The 19,837-nt window shown below is 38.1% G+C and overlaps 2 protein-coding genes across 6 annotated transcripts in view; one reads left to right on the top strand and one right to left on the bottom strand.

The window, feature by feature from the left end:
• The window catches only part of PLEKHH2 (pleckstrin homology, MyTH4 and FERM domain containing H2), a 100,802-nt gene that overhangs the window by 9,964 nt on the left and 71,001 nt on the right, over positions 1-19,837 (top strand). For all 5 annotated transcript variants that reach the window (XM_004005992.4, XM_042246240.1, XM_012172698.4 and 2 more), the window contains one exon: positions 11,451-11,513. In XM_004005992.4, the coding sequence (XP_004006041.3) occupies positions 11,451-11,513 (63 nt within the window). The remainder of the gene's footprint in view (positions 1-11,450; positions 11,514-19,837) is intronic.
• On the bottom strand, positions 8,671-10,118 carry C1GALT1C1L (C1GALT1 specific chaperone 1 like). The gene is given in 8 exon segments (XM_042245281.1): positions 8,671-9,003; positions 9,005-9,086; positions 9,203-9,345; positions 9,347-9,560; positions 9,562-9,660; positions 9,662-9,697; positions 9,699-9,920; positions 10,114-10,118. Coding segments are annotated over 8 exon segments (1,134 nt in total).

Genomic DNA, 19,837 nt, shown 5'->3' with positions numbered 1-19,837 from the left:
CCAATGTGGCCGGCACAACCACAGGTGATTAGTGAACACTGTAAATGAGACTAGTTCAAATTGAGATGTGTTGGAAATGTAAAATACACACTGGATTTCAAAGATTTAGTTTGTAAAAAGAATATGAAATATCTGTGCAATAATTTATATTGATTACATGTTGAAATGATAATATTTTGGACAGTAGATTAAATAGAAAATAGTAAAATTATTTACCTGTTTTTAACTGTAAATACGGGTACTAGAAGTTTTGAAATTATATACGTAACTCACATTATATTTGTATTAGCAGTGCTGTCTGGATGGCTATATAAATGGTATTAATGATCGTTCAGAACTGACCAGGAGAACTTACAGGTGGTTTCTTAAACTCTAACCTGCATAATCCTTTTAGAGTGGAGACCGGTACACATACCACATCTCTAAAAATCATGTTAAATCTTATTTGCATTGCCAACCAAGAATCTCTTAGCACAGAAGAATTGCAATAAAATCCAGTGAAACACCATTCAGTTTAACCTTTCAAATGTATCCTCTAAAATTTTTGTGCACTAACAGCTTTTAGTTGCAAAGACTAAAGTTACTCTCTTCACTTTGGGCTAGAGGATGACCCAGTCGTAGGTTTTGTGGAATGAATCTCCACTATCAATTTACTTTATCACTATTAAAATAAAAATTATAACTTGAAAAAAAAGTCCCAGTTTGATTATCTCCAAGTTGGGAAAGCTTATCCTAACTCAGAGTTAGTGACTCATGCTTTGTCTTTTGCTCCTCTCTCTGTAAAAATCATTTCCCAGGTTGTACTATGATTGTCCCCCATGTAGTGATTTTAGCAATATCACTAATTATAACCTTGCTGCTCAACCTCACTGGACACTTCCCAAGTGTCCCAGGCACCTCAGCCCTTCAACAGTTGGCCCGCTGTTGACCACAGCCTCCTAGTCAAAATTTTCTTGGTTCCCTTGACTGTGGTACTTTCCTGGTTTCTTTATGGACTTTCTTTATAAGAAGTTATAAAAAGTTATGCTTGTTGGGGTTCCAATTAATTGACCTTTAAATTCTTAATGCCAGTATTTGTTTTGTTCTTCATTAGGCTTGTCATAAGAAATTTCTTTGTGAGTGCCCATTTTGTAAATTTTAAAAGTGTAGTTTTCTCTGTAAGTAAGATTATAAATAGTTTTTGGTCATTAATTTAGTTACCAAATTTTCTTTTTTCTTTGTCAGTGAATAAAGATTGAGAGGAATATTATTTCAGAATTGCTGTTTTAGGTGTGGTTTCTTTTTCTTCTTCTTTCTTCCTTTTTTTGGTGTCTTCTGTAATTTTATTTGTCTTAAATCCTTTGACGGATCTCAGAGATGGAGTGATTCATATGTGTTTTATACAGTGGAAAGAGGATAAATATGCCAAGTTACTCATGGCTTCCCAGTAAATATATTCAACACCAAAATAAGAATAACACTTTTTCATGATATTTTCTGTATTTTTTGCTATTTTTTTCTCTGGATTAAAATTTATTTTTGTACCCACCCATAAAAATATCAAATACTGGTATTAAAATTAAAATGCCAAACATTGATTTATTATGTACTAAGCACTGTACAGATATGATTTATTTAGTTATTATAATAACAACCTGTGAAGTAATAGGTTTTATTGTTCCCATTTTACAGATTAGGAAACTGATGCTTACCATGTGCCAGGCAATCTTCTAAGTACTTTATTATTTTTTTAATCCTTATAGCAGCCTATGAGGTAGATATTATTATTCATATTTACACAAGAGGAAACTAAGGCACATAAAGTTATTTACCTTGACTGAGTTCATGCAGAAATGTAAATGATGAAGCCAATATTTGGCCAATATTTGTAAATAGGCATTTTGTTTTGGGGGCTTCCCTGGTAGCTCACCTGGTAAAGCCTGCAATGCCAGAGACCCCGGTTCAAATCCTGGATTGGGAAAATCCCCTGGAGGAAGGCATGGCAACACCCTCTAGTATTTTTGCGTAAGAACCCTCATGGACAGAGGAGCTGGCCGGCTACAGTCAGTGGGGTGGCAGACAGTCGGACACGACTGAGCAACTAAGTGCGGCATTTTGTTTTTAGAGCCTGAATGCTTAGCCATCACCCTGTATGACATCTCTAATCTAGTTTTATTACCACATTCCTTGCTTTCTCTAATAGTCTCACCTACTCATCTGTTGTCTTTTCTTTTCAGTCACACAACATATAAATCCATCTCTGCTAGGCAGCATATGTCTGTGTAAGTTAGGGTGTATGTACGTATGTAGTAATAACAGTTTACATAACGTTACATATTTTTTAAGGCAAACCCTGTTGCATTGCTTCTGCATGCCAACCCAACTTGAGTCAAATATCATGTTCCAGAGGCTAGTCTGTTCCCATCTGTGATCTTTGGTTTTGTGTTAGAACCAGTTTGCCCCAAGGATTCTTCCCAATAGTTCTCTGTACCTTCCCTCCAGATGGATGCAGGCCTAAAGCTGAAGATTCTTGAGAGAATACTAATTTGATTCCTCAGCTCTTTGCCAGAAATTCTGTCCAACTTTTCTTTTCTGCTACAGTTCTGGTTCTTAGTTCTCTCTTCTTGGCACTGATTATAGACTGCTAACACTAGGTGCCAACTATGGATCCTAAGCCTTGACTACAGCCATTAGCTAGCTTAAACCCCACAATAACTCTATGAGGTAACTATTATTATCCACAATCTAAAGATGTTGACATTAAGACGGAGAGTATTTGAGCAGGAGGCCCAGTATCACACAGGTAACAAATAGCAGAGTTGGCATAAAACCTTAGATCTTTCACACTTTTTTGTGATGTAGCTAAGAGTGCCTGGCATATAGAAGTAACACATTATTATTTTCCTGTATCTTTCTGACTGGACACACTGGTTAAGTATAAAAGGAGGACCTAAAAATTATAATTATTTTTGATATTTAGAATATTTTATTATTTTAAATAATAATAATTTTATTATTTAAAAACTAAAATAGTATAATTATAGATTGATAGACATCTTTCTGAATATTTTTAGGAAAAATGTGTGAGAGGATCTCAGAGTGTTGCTATAATTAAAGATGGATTTCAATTTTATATACATTGTATATTTTGGAGATTAGGAGAATACATGGGATCTTTTTAAACTATTTTTTTCACCTATTTATTTTTCCATTACAATTTCCAAGTAACTTTGAATATTGAAGCTTGTGAAGAAAAAGTCCTTGTTGAAATCTTGGGCAAATCCCACTGTAAGTGGGAGAGGTCTTTGGAGGAATTTAAGGAATGGTGTTGGAAATATCTCTAGTATGCCAAACATAAACTCTTCAGGGAAGCTGAGATTTAAGTAGTTTTCTACTTTACAGTATTACTAATTCATTTTCAGAGTCGGGGAGGAAAAGGGAAAGTTTATTTTTCAGTTGAAGTGAATTTATTTCCTATTAGTTAGATTTTCAGTGAAAAGAAAAAGGTGAAACAAATGAAGAATTTTCCTTTTAGGCATCAGCGTGGCTCGCATAGCCTAATGCTGCCTTTATCTGATACAGCATTGCTGTCTGGCAGTTCCTACCACTTGACCTTCCTCTTGTCAATGTGATTTCCCTGAGGTGGTCTAGGATTCCCATCTAGGAATAAGGAGTCCCTGGACAGCATTGTGTTTTCTTTCATATAACAGTCCAGTCAACACCACGGTTATCCTATTTAAATCACATATGTCCTGTTACTCTTTTGCCCCACCTAATATTTCACAGCGCATTCCCTGGTGGCTCAGATAGTACCTGCAATTTGGAAGACCCAGGTTCAATCCGGGGTCAGGAAGATTCCCTGGAGAAGGAAATGGTAACCCCCTCCAGTATTCTTGCCTGGAAAATCCCAGGGACAGAGGAGCCTGGTGGGCTACAGTCCATGGGGTCGCAAAGAGTTGGACACGACTGAGCAACTGACATGCAATGAAAATTGTACATATAATAATAATAATGAGATTTTCAGGCTGACTTAAAGTTATTTTAAAAAACTTTATTTGGGGGCTGTTGATTGAGGCTATTGTTACTAATTTTACATTTTTATTTATTTATTTGGCTGCACTAGGTCTTAGTTGCAGCATGCAGAACCTTTAGCTGTGGCATATGGGATCTAGTTCCCTGACCAGGGATCAAACCTGGGCACCCTGCACTGGGAGTTGCAGAGTCTTAGCCACTGGACCACCAGGGAAATCCTGAGGATATTATTTTTGATAACAAGTTTTTTTTTTAATGGTGTGTTTCCTTCTGCAGTAGGTTTCTTGGGACCATACAGCTTAAAATTGTTCCTATTATGTATGTTAATGATTTTAAGTTGCTAGTAAAAGATTCCTAGGCCAAAAGAATAGAATACAAGGGACAAAAATAAAGACAGATGCTTCCCAGCCAAGGATTTTGTGGTTTCATGTATCTGGGACTGATTTTCATTTGGTTCTGTATAACTATACACTATGGGTGGAGTTTATAAATACCTAAGCAGCTGTGGTTCAACTAAAAGAGCACTAGGGATTCTGAGCATGAAGGCTCACATCCCATCCATGTCACTGGCTGGGGGCATTCGAAACACCAATTTCCTAATGTTTCTAACTGGAATAACAATTCCTGTCTATGACATGGCTATGAAATAATGTATGTGAAAATTCCTGGTTCCTGAACTCTTATTTTAATTCTTTTTAAGTTCTCCTCCTTGAATTATCTTTCTCTCCTCTGAGACTATTTTCCACTTTTATGTTTGATTTTTCTTTTTCAGGTTGCAAGCTTTTCTCAAATGTCTAATGATCTTTGGTGGTCTGTTTATATTTAAGGATGGAATATCTGAAAAGTTGACCAACAATTGTATATAAAATCAGTGCTGGTTGACTATCAATATTTACTTTAGAATGAGTGGGTCTGAGACTGCTTATTACACCATGAGCCCATAAATGCCACAGTTGTTGGACTAGAGCCCTCCAAGTAATTTATTCAACTTTATAGGAGAAGAACATTCAGTCTTATAACAGGAAGTAAATGCTTAGCTGCTGCACATTCAGCACATGGGGATAAGTGAGAAGGTTTCAGAGAACTAGTTGGCTCTAAGGGCCACATGTTTTCTATTAATACCCACTATTCCCAGCCCCACACTCACTTCCCCTGTAGGTCTTTGCAGGGTTGTACAGGGCATTCAGCTCTAGGGGAGAAGTTCAGGATGCTCCAATGCTTATTGTAGGCTGGGTCTCACTTTTCCTCTGGTTTCCAGTAATATGTTCCTCATGTCCACCTGACATCTCATCAGAAGAACCTTTACCAGCCATCATTTCTATCAACAACCTGGTCACAGTCCTTAGCTGTGCACCCCAGGAAGACTGAGGCTTTCTCTATAGCTTTCCTGTTCTTCTGACCTCTCACCAGAATTGCTTTAATGGTCTGTTCATGGTCATGTAGGTTTTTTCTACCATGTACCTTAAAATTCTTCCAGTCTGTATCATCACCCAGTTCCAAAATTGCTTCCACATTTTTAGATATTTGTTAAGCAGCACCTCACTCTCAGAACCAGTTCTATGTCTTAGTCTGTGGGGATTGCTGTAATAAAATAACAACAGACTGTGTAGCTTACGAACAATAGAAATCTTATTTCTCACAGTTTTGGAGGCTGGAAGTCTGATACCAGGATTCCAGCATAGTCAGGTTAGGGCCCTTGTCTGGGTCACTGACTTCTTATACTGTTACCTGGCAGAAGGGGCTGGGAGCTCTGTAGAAACTCGATTATAAAAGCACTAATGCAGTTCATGTGGGGCCCACCCTCAAGGTTTAATCACCATCACGTTGGGCATTAGAATTCCAAGATGTGAATTTGCCAGAGTTGGGGGCAAACATTCAAAGTGGTCCCCTTTGAGAAATTATTCAATCTTTTTAAAAAAATGACTATTATTAAGACTTTGTCTTTTTAGAGTAGCTTAGGATTCACAGAAAAATTGGGTGGAAGATATAAATTTTTCATGTATTCTCTGTCCCCACACATGTATAGCTATCCTCATTATTTTTCTTTTTTAAAATTTATTTATTTTAATTGGAGGCTAATTACAATATTGTGACGGTTTTTGCCATACATTGATGTGAATCAACTATGGGTGTACATGTGTGCCCCCCTGTCCTGAACCCCCGCTCCTACCAACCTCCCTGTCCCATCCCTCTGGGTTGTCCCAGTGCACCGGCTTTGAATGCCCTGCTTCATGCATCAAACTTGGACTGGTCATCTATTTCACATATGGCAGTATACATGTTTCAATGCTATTCTCTCAAATCATCCCCCCTTGCCTTTTCCTACAGAGTTGAAAAGTCTATTCTTAACATCTGTGTCTCTTTTGCTATCTTGCAGATAGGGTCGTCATTACCATCTTTCTAAATTCCATATATATGCATTAATATACTATATTGGTGTTTTTCTTTCTGACTTACTTCACTCTGTATAATAGGCTCCAGTTTCATCCACCTCATTAGAACTGACTGAATTGCATTCTTTTAATAGTGAGCAATATTCCATTGTGTGTATATACCACAACTTTCTTATCCATTCCTCTGCTGATGGACATCTAGGTTGCTTCCATATCCTGGCTATTGTAAACAGTGCTGCAGTGAACATGGGGGTACACATCTCTTTGAATTCTGGTTTCTTCAGTGTGTATGCCCAGCAGTGGGATTGCTGGGTCGTTTGGCAGTTCTATTTCCAGTTTTTAAAGGAATCTCTACACTGTTCTCCATAGTTGGCCATCCCCATTATTAACATCCCTCACCAGAGTGGTACATGTTACAAATTGTTCAACCTACATTGACACATTATTATCACCCAGAGTTCTTACTTTCACTCTTGGTGTTGTACATTCCATGAGTTTGGACAATGTATAGTGACATGTATGTATGATTATGGTATCATACAGAGGATTTAGTGTAGTGGTTAGTCATTTAGTCATGTCTGACTTTTTGCAACCCCATGGCCTGTAGCCGCTGTCCATGAAATTCTGCAGGCAAGAATAGTGGGGTGGGTGGCCATTTCCCTCTCCAACAGAGTACTTTCACTGTCCTAAAAAGCTTCTGTGCTCTGCTTATTCATCCCTCTCCATACTCTTCCCCCAGCCCCACCCTCACCACCACTGATCTTTTATTGTCTCCATAGTTTTCCAGAATGTTAGGTAGTTAGAGTCATACTTTATGTGGCCTTTTCAGTTTGGATTCTTTCACTTAATAATATGTTTTAAGTTTCCTTCATGCCTTTTCATAGCTTGATAGCTCATTTCCTTTTAGCAGTAAATAATATTTCATTGGTTTTACCACAGTTTATCTATCCAGTCATCTATTGAAGGAAATCTTGATGGCTTCCAAGTTTTGGCAATTATGAATAAAACTGCTGTAAATAATCTGTGTGAAAGTTTTTATGTGAACATAAGTTTTCAACTCCTTTGGGTAAATACCGAGGAGCGCACTTGCTGGACAGGGTGATAAGAGTATGTTTAATTTTATAAGAAAGCATGCAGTGAATGAGAGTTCCTGTTCCTCCGCATTCTTGCTAGCATTTGGTATTGCCGGTGTTCTGGATTTCGGCCATTCTCATAGGTATGTCAGTCATTTATTTTCACTAGCCAAAGTCTACAAAGCAGCAACCCATTTGTGGATTTTCCTGTTTTCCCTGGGAATCCCAAAAATATTCAAAATTGAGGGTAAGGCTGCACAAGTGTAGAAATTCCTCTGAAAACACAGTGTCGTTGCATTGTAGAAATGATGTTACGGTGTAGAAACGACATTTGTCAGCATATTGTCAGTAGTGAAGGGATGTGATGTCAGTTGTTTGCATGTCAGTTAATTTTTTTGTTTAAGCACTGTCCTAGACAGGAGATACATTGCTTGTCCAACTTCTTTATGTAATGCGATAGTCTATAACAGAATCAATAAAATGCTGTTAGACAACAGTACTTGTTTATTAAACGTGAAATGTGTTGTACTGATGTGCTCAGTTGTGTCCAGCTGTTTGCGACCCCATAGACTGTAGCTCACCAAGCTTTTCTGTCCATGAGATTTTCTAGGCATGAATACTGGAGTGGGTTGCCATTTCCTTCTCCAGGGAATCTTCCCGACCCAGGGATCAAACCTGTGCTTCTTGCGTCTCCTGTTCTGGCAGGTGGATTCTTTACCACTAGTGCCACCTGGAAATATCTTCACAAAAATTAAAGGTGATATGAGGTCCAGAGAATGCACTTGAGAAATGCCTATTTATGTATCCAGATATTTTAAAATTCTTCCAGAATCTAGATCCTTGCAATAAACTACCTTAAAAAAATATTGCCATGTGGACAGGCAGTTAAATTACAATATATGGTGACAATGAAGTGTTTTGCACTTTTATTATCCAATAGAAATATAAAGTGAGAAACATGTAATTTTAAAATTTCTAGCAATATTAATAAAATGAAAAAGAAACAGTAGATGAAATTAATTTTAATATTATATTTTATTTAATGTGACATTAAAAATATCATTTCAATGTGAGTCAGTATGAGCAATTACTGAGATTTTTATTCTTTTTGCAATAGGTTTTCAAATACTGTGTTATTGAATGAAGTGTGTATTTTACAGTTCTACCACATTTCAATTTGGACTAGCCACATTTCAAGTGCTCTTGGACAGCACAGTTCTATCATTTCCCTGTCCTCTGTGATTTTCTGAACCATCTGGAGACAAGAAAATCAGTGTGTTGCTAAAATAATGTCCAAATGCTCTGGACTGGTACCCGCCATATGTCATTACTATCATATTTTTGGGAGTCAGTCCATTAAAAGTAATAGCTATATCTGAACAGCAGCCTTCTACTACTTGCTCAGGGTTATGAGACATTGTCTCTTGAATAAGATATGCAGTTGGTTTTGTGTTAAATAGAATTCTTCTTTGGGAATCCTCTTTACTTTCTGCAAGAACTCCTGCATATTTCAGGCAGACTGCTAAGCTGCCTATCTTCTGATAAGTTCCAAATCACACTTGGATTTGCATACTTTTCGGACTTATTCCCCTGGAGAAGGAGATGGCAACTCACTCCAGTATTCTTGCCTGGAGAATCCCATGGACAGAGGAGGCTGGTGGGCTACAGTCCACAGGGTCACAGAGTCAGACACATCTGAGCGACTAAGCACGCATGCACGGAGACTTATTCAGAAGTCTGTTAATTCTTTTCATAGTCCCCATAGTTAAAGCAATTCCTCCTCCTACTGTCATGAAATCAAGGTTGCCAGATGTTACAGTGTGGCCCAGACATAAAGGCTGAGATACATCCTTAGTAAACTGAATATACTCTTGAGTTTTCAGTGACAGCGAGTGTAGTGGGATGTGCCAAAAAGAACCAGTTGCGGCTGTTGCTGCACTTTCCAGAGACATATTTGTCCATTTTTCTCATCTGTATCCACATGCCATTTTTTATCTTAGACCATAATTTTTCATTTTTAGTACTATGGTGCTCTACTTTGTCACAGTGTTTGGTATACGATTCTTTGAGTACCCAGTAATGCCATCGGGTTTTCATGGATGATACAGTAAATACAGATACTTTTACTAAGCTCCATGTGCTGCACTTCTGAAATGTTTAAAGCTCTTTTGTGTTTGGTGGGCAAAGTGATGGTGCTCGTCATGGTCTTGAGTTTTACCTGTGTTGACTGGTAATTTGCCCAAACATAGGTATCAAAATGCAGCAAATGTTTCAAACCAGTACAGCTTTAAAAAATTATGTATTCACAACAGAAACTACCTTTAAGGCGTTGAGAATAACACATGCCTCAGCTGGGATTCCTGTCACCCATGTGGTCCAGAGCTGGCAGCCTTGCTTCCTGCTGCAGGAGGCCACTCCTCCATGGTTTTGAGAAGGGGGTGATCTGTTGTATCAGCCATGGGTGCTGTTGTATCACACCCAGGATGCTGTGAGTTTGAGATGCTCTGGAAGTTCAGGGCATCTGAGAATGTCCGCCAGCAATAAAAGTGACAGTGAGCATAGGTTGAGCCACAGATGGCTCCAGTGTTCACCAGACTTCAACACTCAGAAAAGAATAATTCAGAATTTAGTTTTACATCATGGTTGTGTATTATGTTAATTTGTATTAGATCCTTTTAAGACTTTTGCTTTTTTACTTATTCAGTTTAGTATTAAAATCTTCAAATTTTTTTTTTAATTTCCCACCGTCTGATATCTTCAAACATTTTATTATCCACAGAACTTTCAAAAAATACCCAGATATTTTTTCAACCTCTGTGCCGTATGCTCTTGTGGACACATATATATTTTATCAGAGTATCTTCCATACTCTTTCTATCATCACAATCTTTTTAAGAATTAAAACTACTCAGTTGTGACTTACATATACCACCAGTGCAGCTTATGAAAATGTACCACTTTCTGATATCACTGGGACTTTTTTCCCCTATATTAAGCCTGTTTCAGTGTATATTTTTTCTTTTTAAATTTTTTTAAATTTATTTTTTGTTGAAGTATAGTTGATTTATAGTGTTGTTAGTTTCAGGTGTACAGCCAAGTGATTGAGGCTTTTTAAAAAATATTTATTTATTTGGCTATACTGGGGTCTTAGTTGCAGCATGTGGTATCTAGTTTTCCAATCTAGTTCTAGATTGAACCTGAACTCCTTGCATTTAGGAGTGCAGTCTTAGCCACTGGGCCACCAGGGACATCCCATCAGCTTATTATATATATATATATATATATGTATGTACATGTATATTCTTTTTCAGACTCTTTTCCTATATAGGTTATTACAAAATATTGAGTACAGTCCCAGTACTATACAGCATGTCTTTGTTGGTTATCTGTTTTATGTGTAGTAATGTATATATGTTAGTTGCTCACCCATTTCCAACTCTTTGCGACCCCATGGACTGTAGCCTGCCAGGCTCCTCTGTCCATGGAATTCTCTAGGCAAAAATACCGGCGTGGGTTGCCAATTCCTTCTCCAGATGTCTTTCCCAACCCAGGGATCGAACCTGGGTCTCTTGCATTGCAGGCAGATTCTTTACCGTCTGAACCACCAGCCCAAATTCCTAATTTATCCCTCCCCCCATCATTGGGACTTTTTGATCAGCAAAGCATATGACATTTGAGGTCTTTCTATTATTGTAGATTTAATTTACTGTTCTTAAAATATGATGACCAATAATTTCTAACATATAGTCCAATGAAGAAAATTCTACTGATTAATACTCATGTAGTACATATTGCAAAGAGTACCAAAATTTTGGTATTTTGTTTGATCAGTTTTTACATATGCCCTGAAAGAAACTTTAATGTGCTCAATTCTGTGTAATTAATATCCATTGAAGTACTTTAAGTGTTCCTAAAGAATTCCAAAAGGGAAATATGAATTTTTCTATTTTTTATGTCTTTTCTCACATTTCAGATGCAACAGCTTGAGAGACAAGTTATTGATGCTGAGCGTCAAGCAGAAAAAGCTTTTCAACAGGTAGGGTATAGTTTTGGTTAAAAAATTTTCTTTTGCCTCTACCAGTTTAAGCATTGTTTTGCCCAAAATAATCTTGAAAACAGTTTTCAGCTATCCTCTTCATTTTGTCATTTATGCTGTTTATAAGCTAGCTCCATAGAGAACATATAGAATCTAACTTTGTTTGGTCCCTTAACAAATTTTCAAAAGGTCTCAAATGCTTCTATTAGGAAGTTTTTCTTATAAAAAAAACCCTCAAATGTGAATTTTATGGTTATGCCTAGCCATAATGACATTTTATGTATAAAGATGTTCTTGGCAGCTTTAATTATAGTAATAAAGAGTTGGAAATAATATGAATGCAATATTATAGGAGAATGAATTAGTGAACTGTATCTATTCCATAAAATATTAAACAACCATTAAAAATAACTGTTGGTGGTGGTGGTTTAGTCGTTAAGTTGTGTCTAACTCTTGTGACCCCCATGGACTGTAGCCTGCCAGGCTTCTCTGTCCATGGGATTTTCCAGGCAAGAATACTGGGGTGGGTTGCCATCTCCTTCTCCGGGGGATCCTCGTGACCCAGGAATCAACCCCGGGTCTCCTGCATTGCAGACAGAGTCTTTACTGACTGAGCCAGTGTGGAAAGATGTTTAGAGTTATATCGGGAAAAATATATACAGATTTTTGTATTTAACATGTTAGTAGATGTGGGGGCAGAGTGAGTCAAACCTGAGTTTAAAAAAGGCTGTTAGGAAACACTGAAATTTAACCGGAGTTATAATTATAGATGGAATTATAGATGATTGGTTTCTTCTTGTATATCCTCCTACTTTCTAGTTTTTGGTTCTGGTATTACTTTTACTCTGAAAAAATTAAGTTTTGATAAGTCACTTAGCCCTTCTTAGGCCTTGCCCACAGTAAAATGAGTGGTTTGGATGAGCCTACCAGCCTTAAAATTTGCCTAAGGAGCATACATTGGTAAATTCACATTTTATGAAAAGATCTCTGTCAGATTCAGTCAAGTCAAGAATTTCAGAAGTCTTAAATACAAAATTGTTTCTTCTCAGAAGTGTATATTAAGTTTCTTATACTTGCTCTAGGTCTGTTACGTTTGTTTCTTCAACTTGAACACTACCAAATCTTATTTTCATTTGAAAGACTCAGTTTTACGCAGTAGATCGTTTCAGTGGTCTAACTTAACCCAATTTAACCTAATCCTTAGTTGTCTCTTTTTAAAAATAATTGTGTTAATGACTTTTATTTTTGGCCGTGCTGAGTCCTTGTCGCTGCACAGGCTCTTCCCTAGCTGCGGTGAGTGGCGGCTGCTCTGTGGCCGTGGTGCCCGGGGCCTCTCACTGTGGTGGCTTGTCTTGTTGCAGAGCACAGGCTCTGGGGCATGCGGGCTTCAGGATTTGGGGCTCCCGGGCTGTGGAGCACAGGCTCAGCAGTTGCGGCACATGGGTTTAGTTGCTCCGCGGCATGTGGGATCTTCCCAAACCAGAGATCAAACCCTTGTCTCCTGCATTGGCAGGTAGATTTTTTACCACTGAGCCACCAGGGAAGCCCCCTTAATTTTCTTAAATTAATTATACTTGAAGATAAGATCCATGGGATTCTCCAGGTAAGAATACTGGAGTGGGTTACCATTTCCTTCTCCAGGGGATCTTCCCAAACCCAGGGATCGAACCCGGGTCTCCCGCATTGGAGGCAGACACTTTAACCTCTGAGCCACCAGAGAATCTTTAAACTTTATTATGCAAAATTCAAGCACTATAAGAGTAGAGAAAATAGATAGCGAACCCCCATCATCAACTTCAGCAATTAGTCTGCCCCCACCCACTTTTTGCCTCCCTATCCTTATACAAGGTTATTTTGAAACAAATCCCAGATAGCATATGATTCTACCCAAGCGTGTTTCAGCATCCCATCTAAAAATAAAGACTTAAAAGTCATAACTACAGGTACCATCACCTCATCAAAAAGTTAGCAATAATTCTTTAAAACTCCAAATGTAGATATTGATATAAGTACTAGTAGTAATGGTAAGGATGTAAGCTGTGCTTGGTTTTTTGTATTTTATTTTCCTTAGCTGATGGGACCAAGTAGTAATTACTTATATCTATAAAAAGCCAATAATTAACAGTAGAGCCATTAAAGGCCACTTATATTCTAAAAGAAAGATTGTGTTCATGTCATTCTCTGTCACCCTACGCATGTGTGCTAAGTCTCTTCAGTAGTGTCTGTCTCTGCAATCCTACGGACTGTAGCCTGCCAAGCTCCTCTGTCCATGGAGTTCTCCAGGCAAGAACACTGGAGTGGGTTGCTGTGCCCTCCTCAGGGGGATCTTCCTGACCCAGGGATCGATCCCATTTCTCTTAGTTTCCTGCGTTGGCAATTGGCTTCTTCACCGCTGGTGCCACCTCGGAAGCCCCTGTCACTCTGTGCCAAATGTCTTTTCCTGTAGTGGGCCCTCTATGTGTGTCGCAGCTCAGCCTGAAGCCTTGCAGCGCCTGTCTGTCATTCTGTCAGCTCTTTGACTTCCAGGTCTCCTGCACTGTCTTTCCTTTTCTGACTTTGGTTTCCTGGTGGCATCCCTCTTGGTTGCTGCACTCACGGCTATCTCCATACATCTCTGTCTGTTCTGCTACTTTCCCTTTCTCTTCCTCTCCCTTTCCTTCCCTTCCCTTCCCTTTTTCCCCTTTAACTGCCTGTATAGGAAAAAAAGAAAGAAATTAAAGATGGTTTTGTTTTGCTTTTTCCTGAGTTAACTTTCTAAATTGATATATGCAGCAAATTTGTTTAGTTCTGAAAATTAAAGTAAATTAAATATCTTTTTTTTTCAATTTGTGGTTTTCATTTTCCCTCTGTTTGGTTCACTGGATCTTGAAAGGAAAAAGGAATCCTTATTCCCAATTTAAAAAAGGAAACCATGGCAATTTGTAGCCATCAGTGCCCAACTCCTGGTCTTAAAAGTTAACAAGAATTTCTTATTTGAAGTTGTCCTTTGAGTATATTGGGTTTCCCTGGTGGCTCAGCTGGTAAAGAATCCATGTGCAATGGGTTCTATCCCTGGGTTGGGAAGATCCCCTGGAGAAGGGAATTGCTACCCACTCCAGTATTCTGGCCTGGAGAATTCCATGGATTGTATAGTCCATAAGGTTGCAAAGAATCGGACACGACTTAGTGACTTTCACTTTGAGGATATCAAGTATAAAATTATTTCATTCTATGTGCCACATTTTTAGGGGAAAATTATAAAATTTTAGGGAAAATTATTGGTTTATTTTAGATATACTGCCTTAAAGTAACACTACTAATGCCCCCTGCCTCCACCCCCACCCAGGTAAAAAGGTCAATATTCATCTCCCAGAGTTTCCATATAATCAGTAGATATTGCTTTTTGTCATAACAGTTTAAATTTATAGAGTAGCTGTTTTGTTATGCTTCAGAAGAATTTTTGGCTTAAATATTTCATAATGAATCTGAAAGTTAACAGGAAATATAAACAGAGAGCAAGTTAATTCTAAGGCACTGATTATATTACCTTTTTTTTTTTTTGCCTTTGTTAAGACTAAGTAAATATTATTAACTTAGAGTAACTGACTCTTTTGCTCTCTTTAACAGTTTCCATGGGACTATGGCCTATCTGCTATTTATGTTGCTTAAATCCAGCTTATCCTTTGTCATTGAGCCGTATCCTAAGACTTAAACTGTATTTATATTAACCTAGAAAGAATGTTTCCCCACAAAAAGCAGTTGTCAGCTGTAACCAGCTCAACTCTACACTTTAACTTTGTGCATATTTTTCCTTGTGTATTAAATGTGTGGGCCTCACCTGCATAACCATCAAATAAATTGCTGATAGAAAAAAGAATCACACATTCTTCCAGAGAAATCCTGGCAGTGTTGTAGTACATCTTTATTGTTGTTGTGCATAAATTTTGAAAGCAGTTATGTGCAAATCAACCCAGTACTGTATATGAGAAATCTAGTGAGGCAGAAAAGAAGCAAATAGCACATATGGGAGATACTGATATACAGCATTCCTTCTCAACTATCGGACTAGGCAGTTGTATGCATGCTTGCATGTATGCTGAGTCCCTTCAGTTGTGCCTGGCCCTTTGCGACTCTATGGACTGTAGCCCGCCAGGCTTCGCTGTCCATGGGATTCTCCAGGCAAGAATACTGGAGTGGGTTGCCATGCCCTCCTCCAAGGGGATCTTCTTGACTCAGGGCTCAACCCGTGTCTCTTGTCTCCTACATTGGCAGGTGGGTTCTTTACCACTAGGGCCACCTGGTACAATCTAATACACTAATTTATGCTAACCAAAGAGGAGTGGATAATTTCTCCTGTAGAAGCTTTGTCTTTTCAGTTATGTCTTTAGGACCCAGTCCCTTGCCTGTGTTTGATTCAGTTTTGGTAGGAGTTAGATTTACATTTCCTTCTAATCTGTGGGCTAATCTACTTTTCTTACAGTTGGTTCTTAGCATCCAAGTCATTTCTGGTGCTTAATAAATAACTACTCAATCATCCTAATATTTAGGACCGTGGAATGATTGGCTTTGTTATATGGAAAACTATTTAACGGTGTTTCTTTTCACTTTCAGTGAGAATGGGTCTGGCCTTACTACATAAATTATGGAGCACTCTGCTGAAAAAACTGTTTAAAATAGGATTAGAATGATTAATTTGCAATAATTTTGTGTAACTGGAAAATAGTATGGGATTCAAACTACCCTTAACCATGTTTTTGTTGTATTTTGGAATGATTAAGTATCTTTGTCACATAATTGCAATACTTATATAGGAATAGAAACTTTCACTCCCCGCTCAGAAATATAGTCACATGTCAATTACCTGTAGTGGGAGAGGGAGGGATGAGGTTGGAGGTGGGAAAAGGGAGATATTGATATGGATAGTTACAATGGGAGCAATATTTGCAGCTTCTGCTTTCTCCAGGATAGGCAAGAAAATGGAAAATGTCATTGGGAGTTGTGTCAGGGTCCCCACCACCAGCCTCGGCTTTGGTGATTCACAGAAAGCCATAGAATCCTGAGAAGCTGTTCTACTAGTGGTTTCAGTTTATTACAGTAAAAGTACAGATTAACTTCAGCAAAGGAAAAATGCACATAGGGCAGAGTCCAGGAGACACCAGGTATGTGCTTCTAGTAGTCCTCTCACAGTGGAGTTGCACAGGAATGTTCTTGATTCTTCCATGAATGATGTAGATAACACATATGACACATTGCCAACCAGGACTGGTCATCCAAGCCTAGGTGTCCATCATTTTTATTCCATGCCTACAAGACCCCCTCGCCTGGTCAGTCTTACAGGCATGGAATGCATACCCACTTTAGTTACTCAACCTCCAACCCCTCCAGAGACCAAACTGATACAGCATGGCCCATGACCCACATAAACAAAAAAGACATTTGCTATAAATCACGCTGAGCATAAACTAACTGGTGTGACGCAGTATATCAGATACATAAAGAAAACCTTACCAGGAAGAATATTCCAGGGGCTCAGAGGTTCTTTCCCAGAGGACAGTCAAGGGCAAGTTCTTTCTTTTGGAATGTACAGGGTTTGAGTACCCCAAGCCTGCTACATTAGCCCTTGACTGCACAAAAGCTCACCATCAACAAGACTTTGGGGAAATGGCTGAGGAGTGTGCTCAGGGGGTTGATGTAACCAGAGGCTCTCCTGAAGTAAAAGAGAAAGGGAGCCTGAAAATACAAAGCATTCCTTACTGGAGAATATCCATGTATTGATAACTGCAAGAGTTTATAGAATAACTAATTTAAATTCCTTTAGTGTTTATTATTGACCAGTCTCTGAGTAGTTAAAATTTTTATATGTACTTGAGTGCTAGGTCGTGTATGACTCTTTGCAACCCCATGCAGTATAGCCCGCCAGGCTCCTTCGTCCATGGGATTTCCGGCAAGAATACTGGAGTGGGATGCCATTTCCTCCTCTAGCGGATCTTCCCAACCCAGGGATAAAACCACATCTCCTGTGTCTCCTGCCTTGGCAGGCGATTCTTTACCACTGAGCCACCAGGGAATCATTTTTATATGGTTCAAGTTAAGTGAATGGAAGAAGATCTGGCCTATTTTCTGTGTACTTGTAGTAAGATATTTTTAAAGGCCGCTTTGTTTATCTGTATGCTTCTTAGCTTTTCTGTAGACCTTGTTCACATTAATTGCCAAGGAAAGCTGGTGAATCTTATGGAACTTGGTTTCAACAGGACCCTTTGGTAGGAAAGTTGCCTGTAACAACTTTGTGATTTCTCTCTGAAGGAGTTTTTGCCACTTCTGTCAATATTTTTCTTGCCCAGGAGAGTTGTTTATCTAAAAGTCATAGTCTAATGAAACAGTTGTACAAGGCGAAGATGCAGCAAAGGAGCTCTGACTGTAGCATTCATTCATAAAATGAGAACACCTTTCAAGCTGGATGTGTTTTCCAGGGAAGAAGAGTTCCCCCAAGTCATAGTTTTCCAGAACTGTAGATCTTTTCTAAGTAATAATAGGACAGTTTTATGCGGCAGCCCAATGTCCACAGGGTGACTTGCTCCAGCTTAATAAAAGGAGACTGTAGATGTAGGTCTGGTAATATTTACTTTTATTCGTATTTAGTTAATTTTGTTTTTCTGGAGTATTATGATCTATTACTTCCTCCTTGGAGAACTAGCATTTTGCACTTGGCCTCTGATTTTCTTTCCTTGCTACCACAGCTACAGAATACCTGGTGTGAAACTGACTGTACGATCCTAAGACTGACCTTTGGTATTTACTGTCCACCTCTCTGGCTCTGGCTTTTTTCAGGACAACATCTCTGAAATAGGCCTTTGTCCTTGACCTCTTGTTCTGAAGTTCCTGCAGAAAGCCTGCTATATTATGTTAAAAATTCTAAATCTTAAAGTTATTTAAAATTGTCATGTGGATTGTAGAATACATTTTTTCTCCTATTTTTTTGGATCTACTTTTATTTTCATAGTTTCCAGCCATGTGAGTGGTATTTAAATAGGACAGTTTTGGCATTTGAGTTGAATTTACATTTATACGGTGAACTCACAAATGAAACTTTGTACTCGTGGTTAAAAAAACAAAACTGAACTAGCCTTAACACCTCCTTCTAGGAGTCCTCATTAATCAAGTATTTTTGAGCTTTAAGTAAGTCCATTGTGATTTTTCAGAAATATTTTAATAGCTTAATATTTTTCATCTTAGCTATCATCTTTAATTTTTAAAATGCCCTTATATGTTTTTCTTTTTGTCCCCTATAATCTGAAACATGACTAAAATTATATTCTTACCTACTGGGAGTATATAGAATAAAAGTCTTAATATTGTGTATGGTGCCCAGTACTTTATTTTCTTTCTTACTAATATTAACGTCACACATGTCTCTTCAAAGATTTTGGGTACCCAGATGTGTTTTGCAGAATATCCAAGCAGAGCCAATGTGTATATTAGATACTGAAGTGAAGCACGACAGCCCCTAGTCGTATAGCGATCTCTTTTGTCTTGCTTTATTTTGCCCATTAGCTTTATTGCCATCTGTAACATACTGTGTGATTTTTGGTCTTTATTGTATTTGTGATCTCTCTTAGAATGTAATTTCTATGCAGGTAGAGGTTGGGGGGTGGGGTCTGCTTTATTAAAACTGATGTCTTCTTAGGACCTGGACTAGGCCTGGCTCTTGGCAAGTGTTCATTGAATATTTGTGAAGTATTGAATCAGTAAATCCTCACAGAATGTACTCTCCTACCTCTATCTTGACTGTCTTGCTTTTTTACTTTCTATGATTTCATCATTGGGGTTTTGAGGTTCTTTTGTTTTCCATCGAAAATATGTATCTTTTTCACCTGAAGTTCAGCTTTTTTTCCTAGGGTGTGTTATTATACTAGGTCCTCCAATCTGAGTGTTATCTCACCATTCAACTTTTTTACTTGATATTCTTACTTTTTGTAAATATGAAAAAATGAGGGCTGGAAACTTTCTGACTCTATGCTTATATGATAGTCTGCATATTATCATAGATCTAATTAACATGTACATTTCCTTACATGATAGCAATATTCTGAGAATCTTTTTAAAAAATTAATTCATTTATCTTAATTGGAGGCTAATTACTTTACAATATAGTAGTGGTTTTTGCCATACATTGGCATGAATCAGCCATGAGTGTATATGTGTTCCCCATCTTGAACACCCCTCCCATCTCCCTCCCCATCCCATCCTGAGAATCTTTTATGTATCCTCATACACCTCAGAATTAACATCACTTGGGAAAATAGTCTAGTCTTTAAACTTTATAGTTGTTAAATGCATTAAAACTG

The sequence above is a fragment of the Ovis aries genome, chromosome 3, assembly GCF_016772045.2.
Source record: "Ovis aries strain OAR_USU_Benz2616 breed Rambouillet chromosome 3, ARS-UI_Ramb_v3.0, whole genome shotgun sequence".
Classification (NCBI taxonomy): domain Eukaryota; kingdom Metazoa; phylum Chordata; class Mammalia; order Artiodactyla; family Bovidae; genus Ovis; species Ovis aries.
This window is presented reverse-complemented; position numbering and strand designations above follow the sequence as displayed.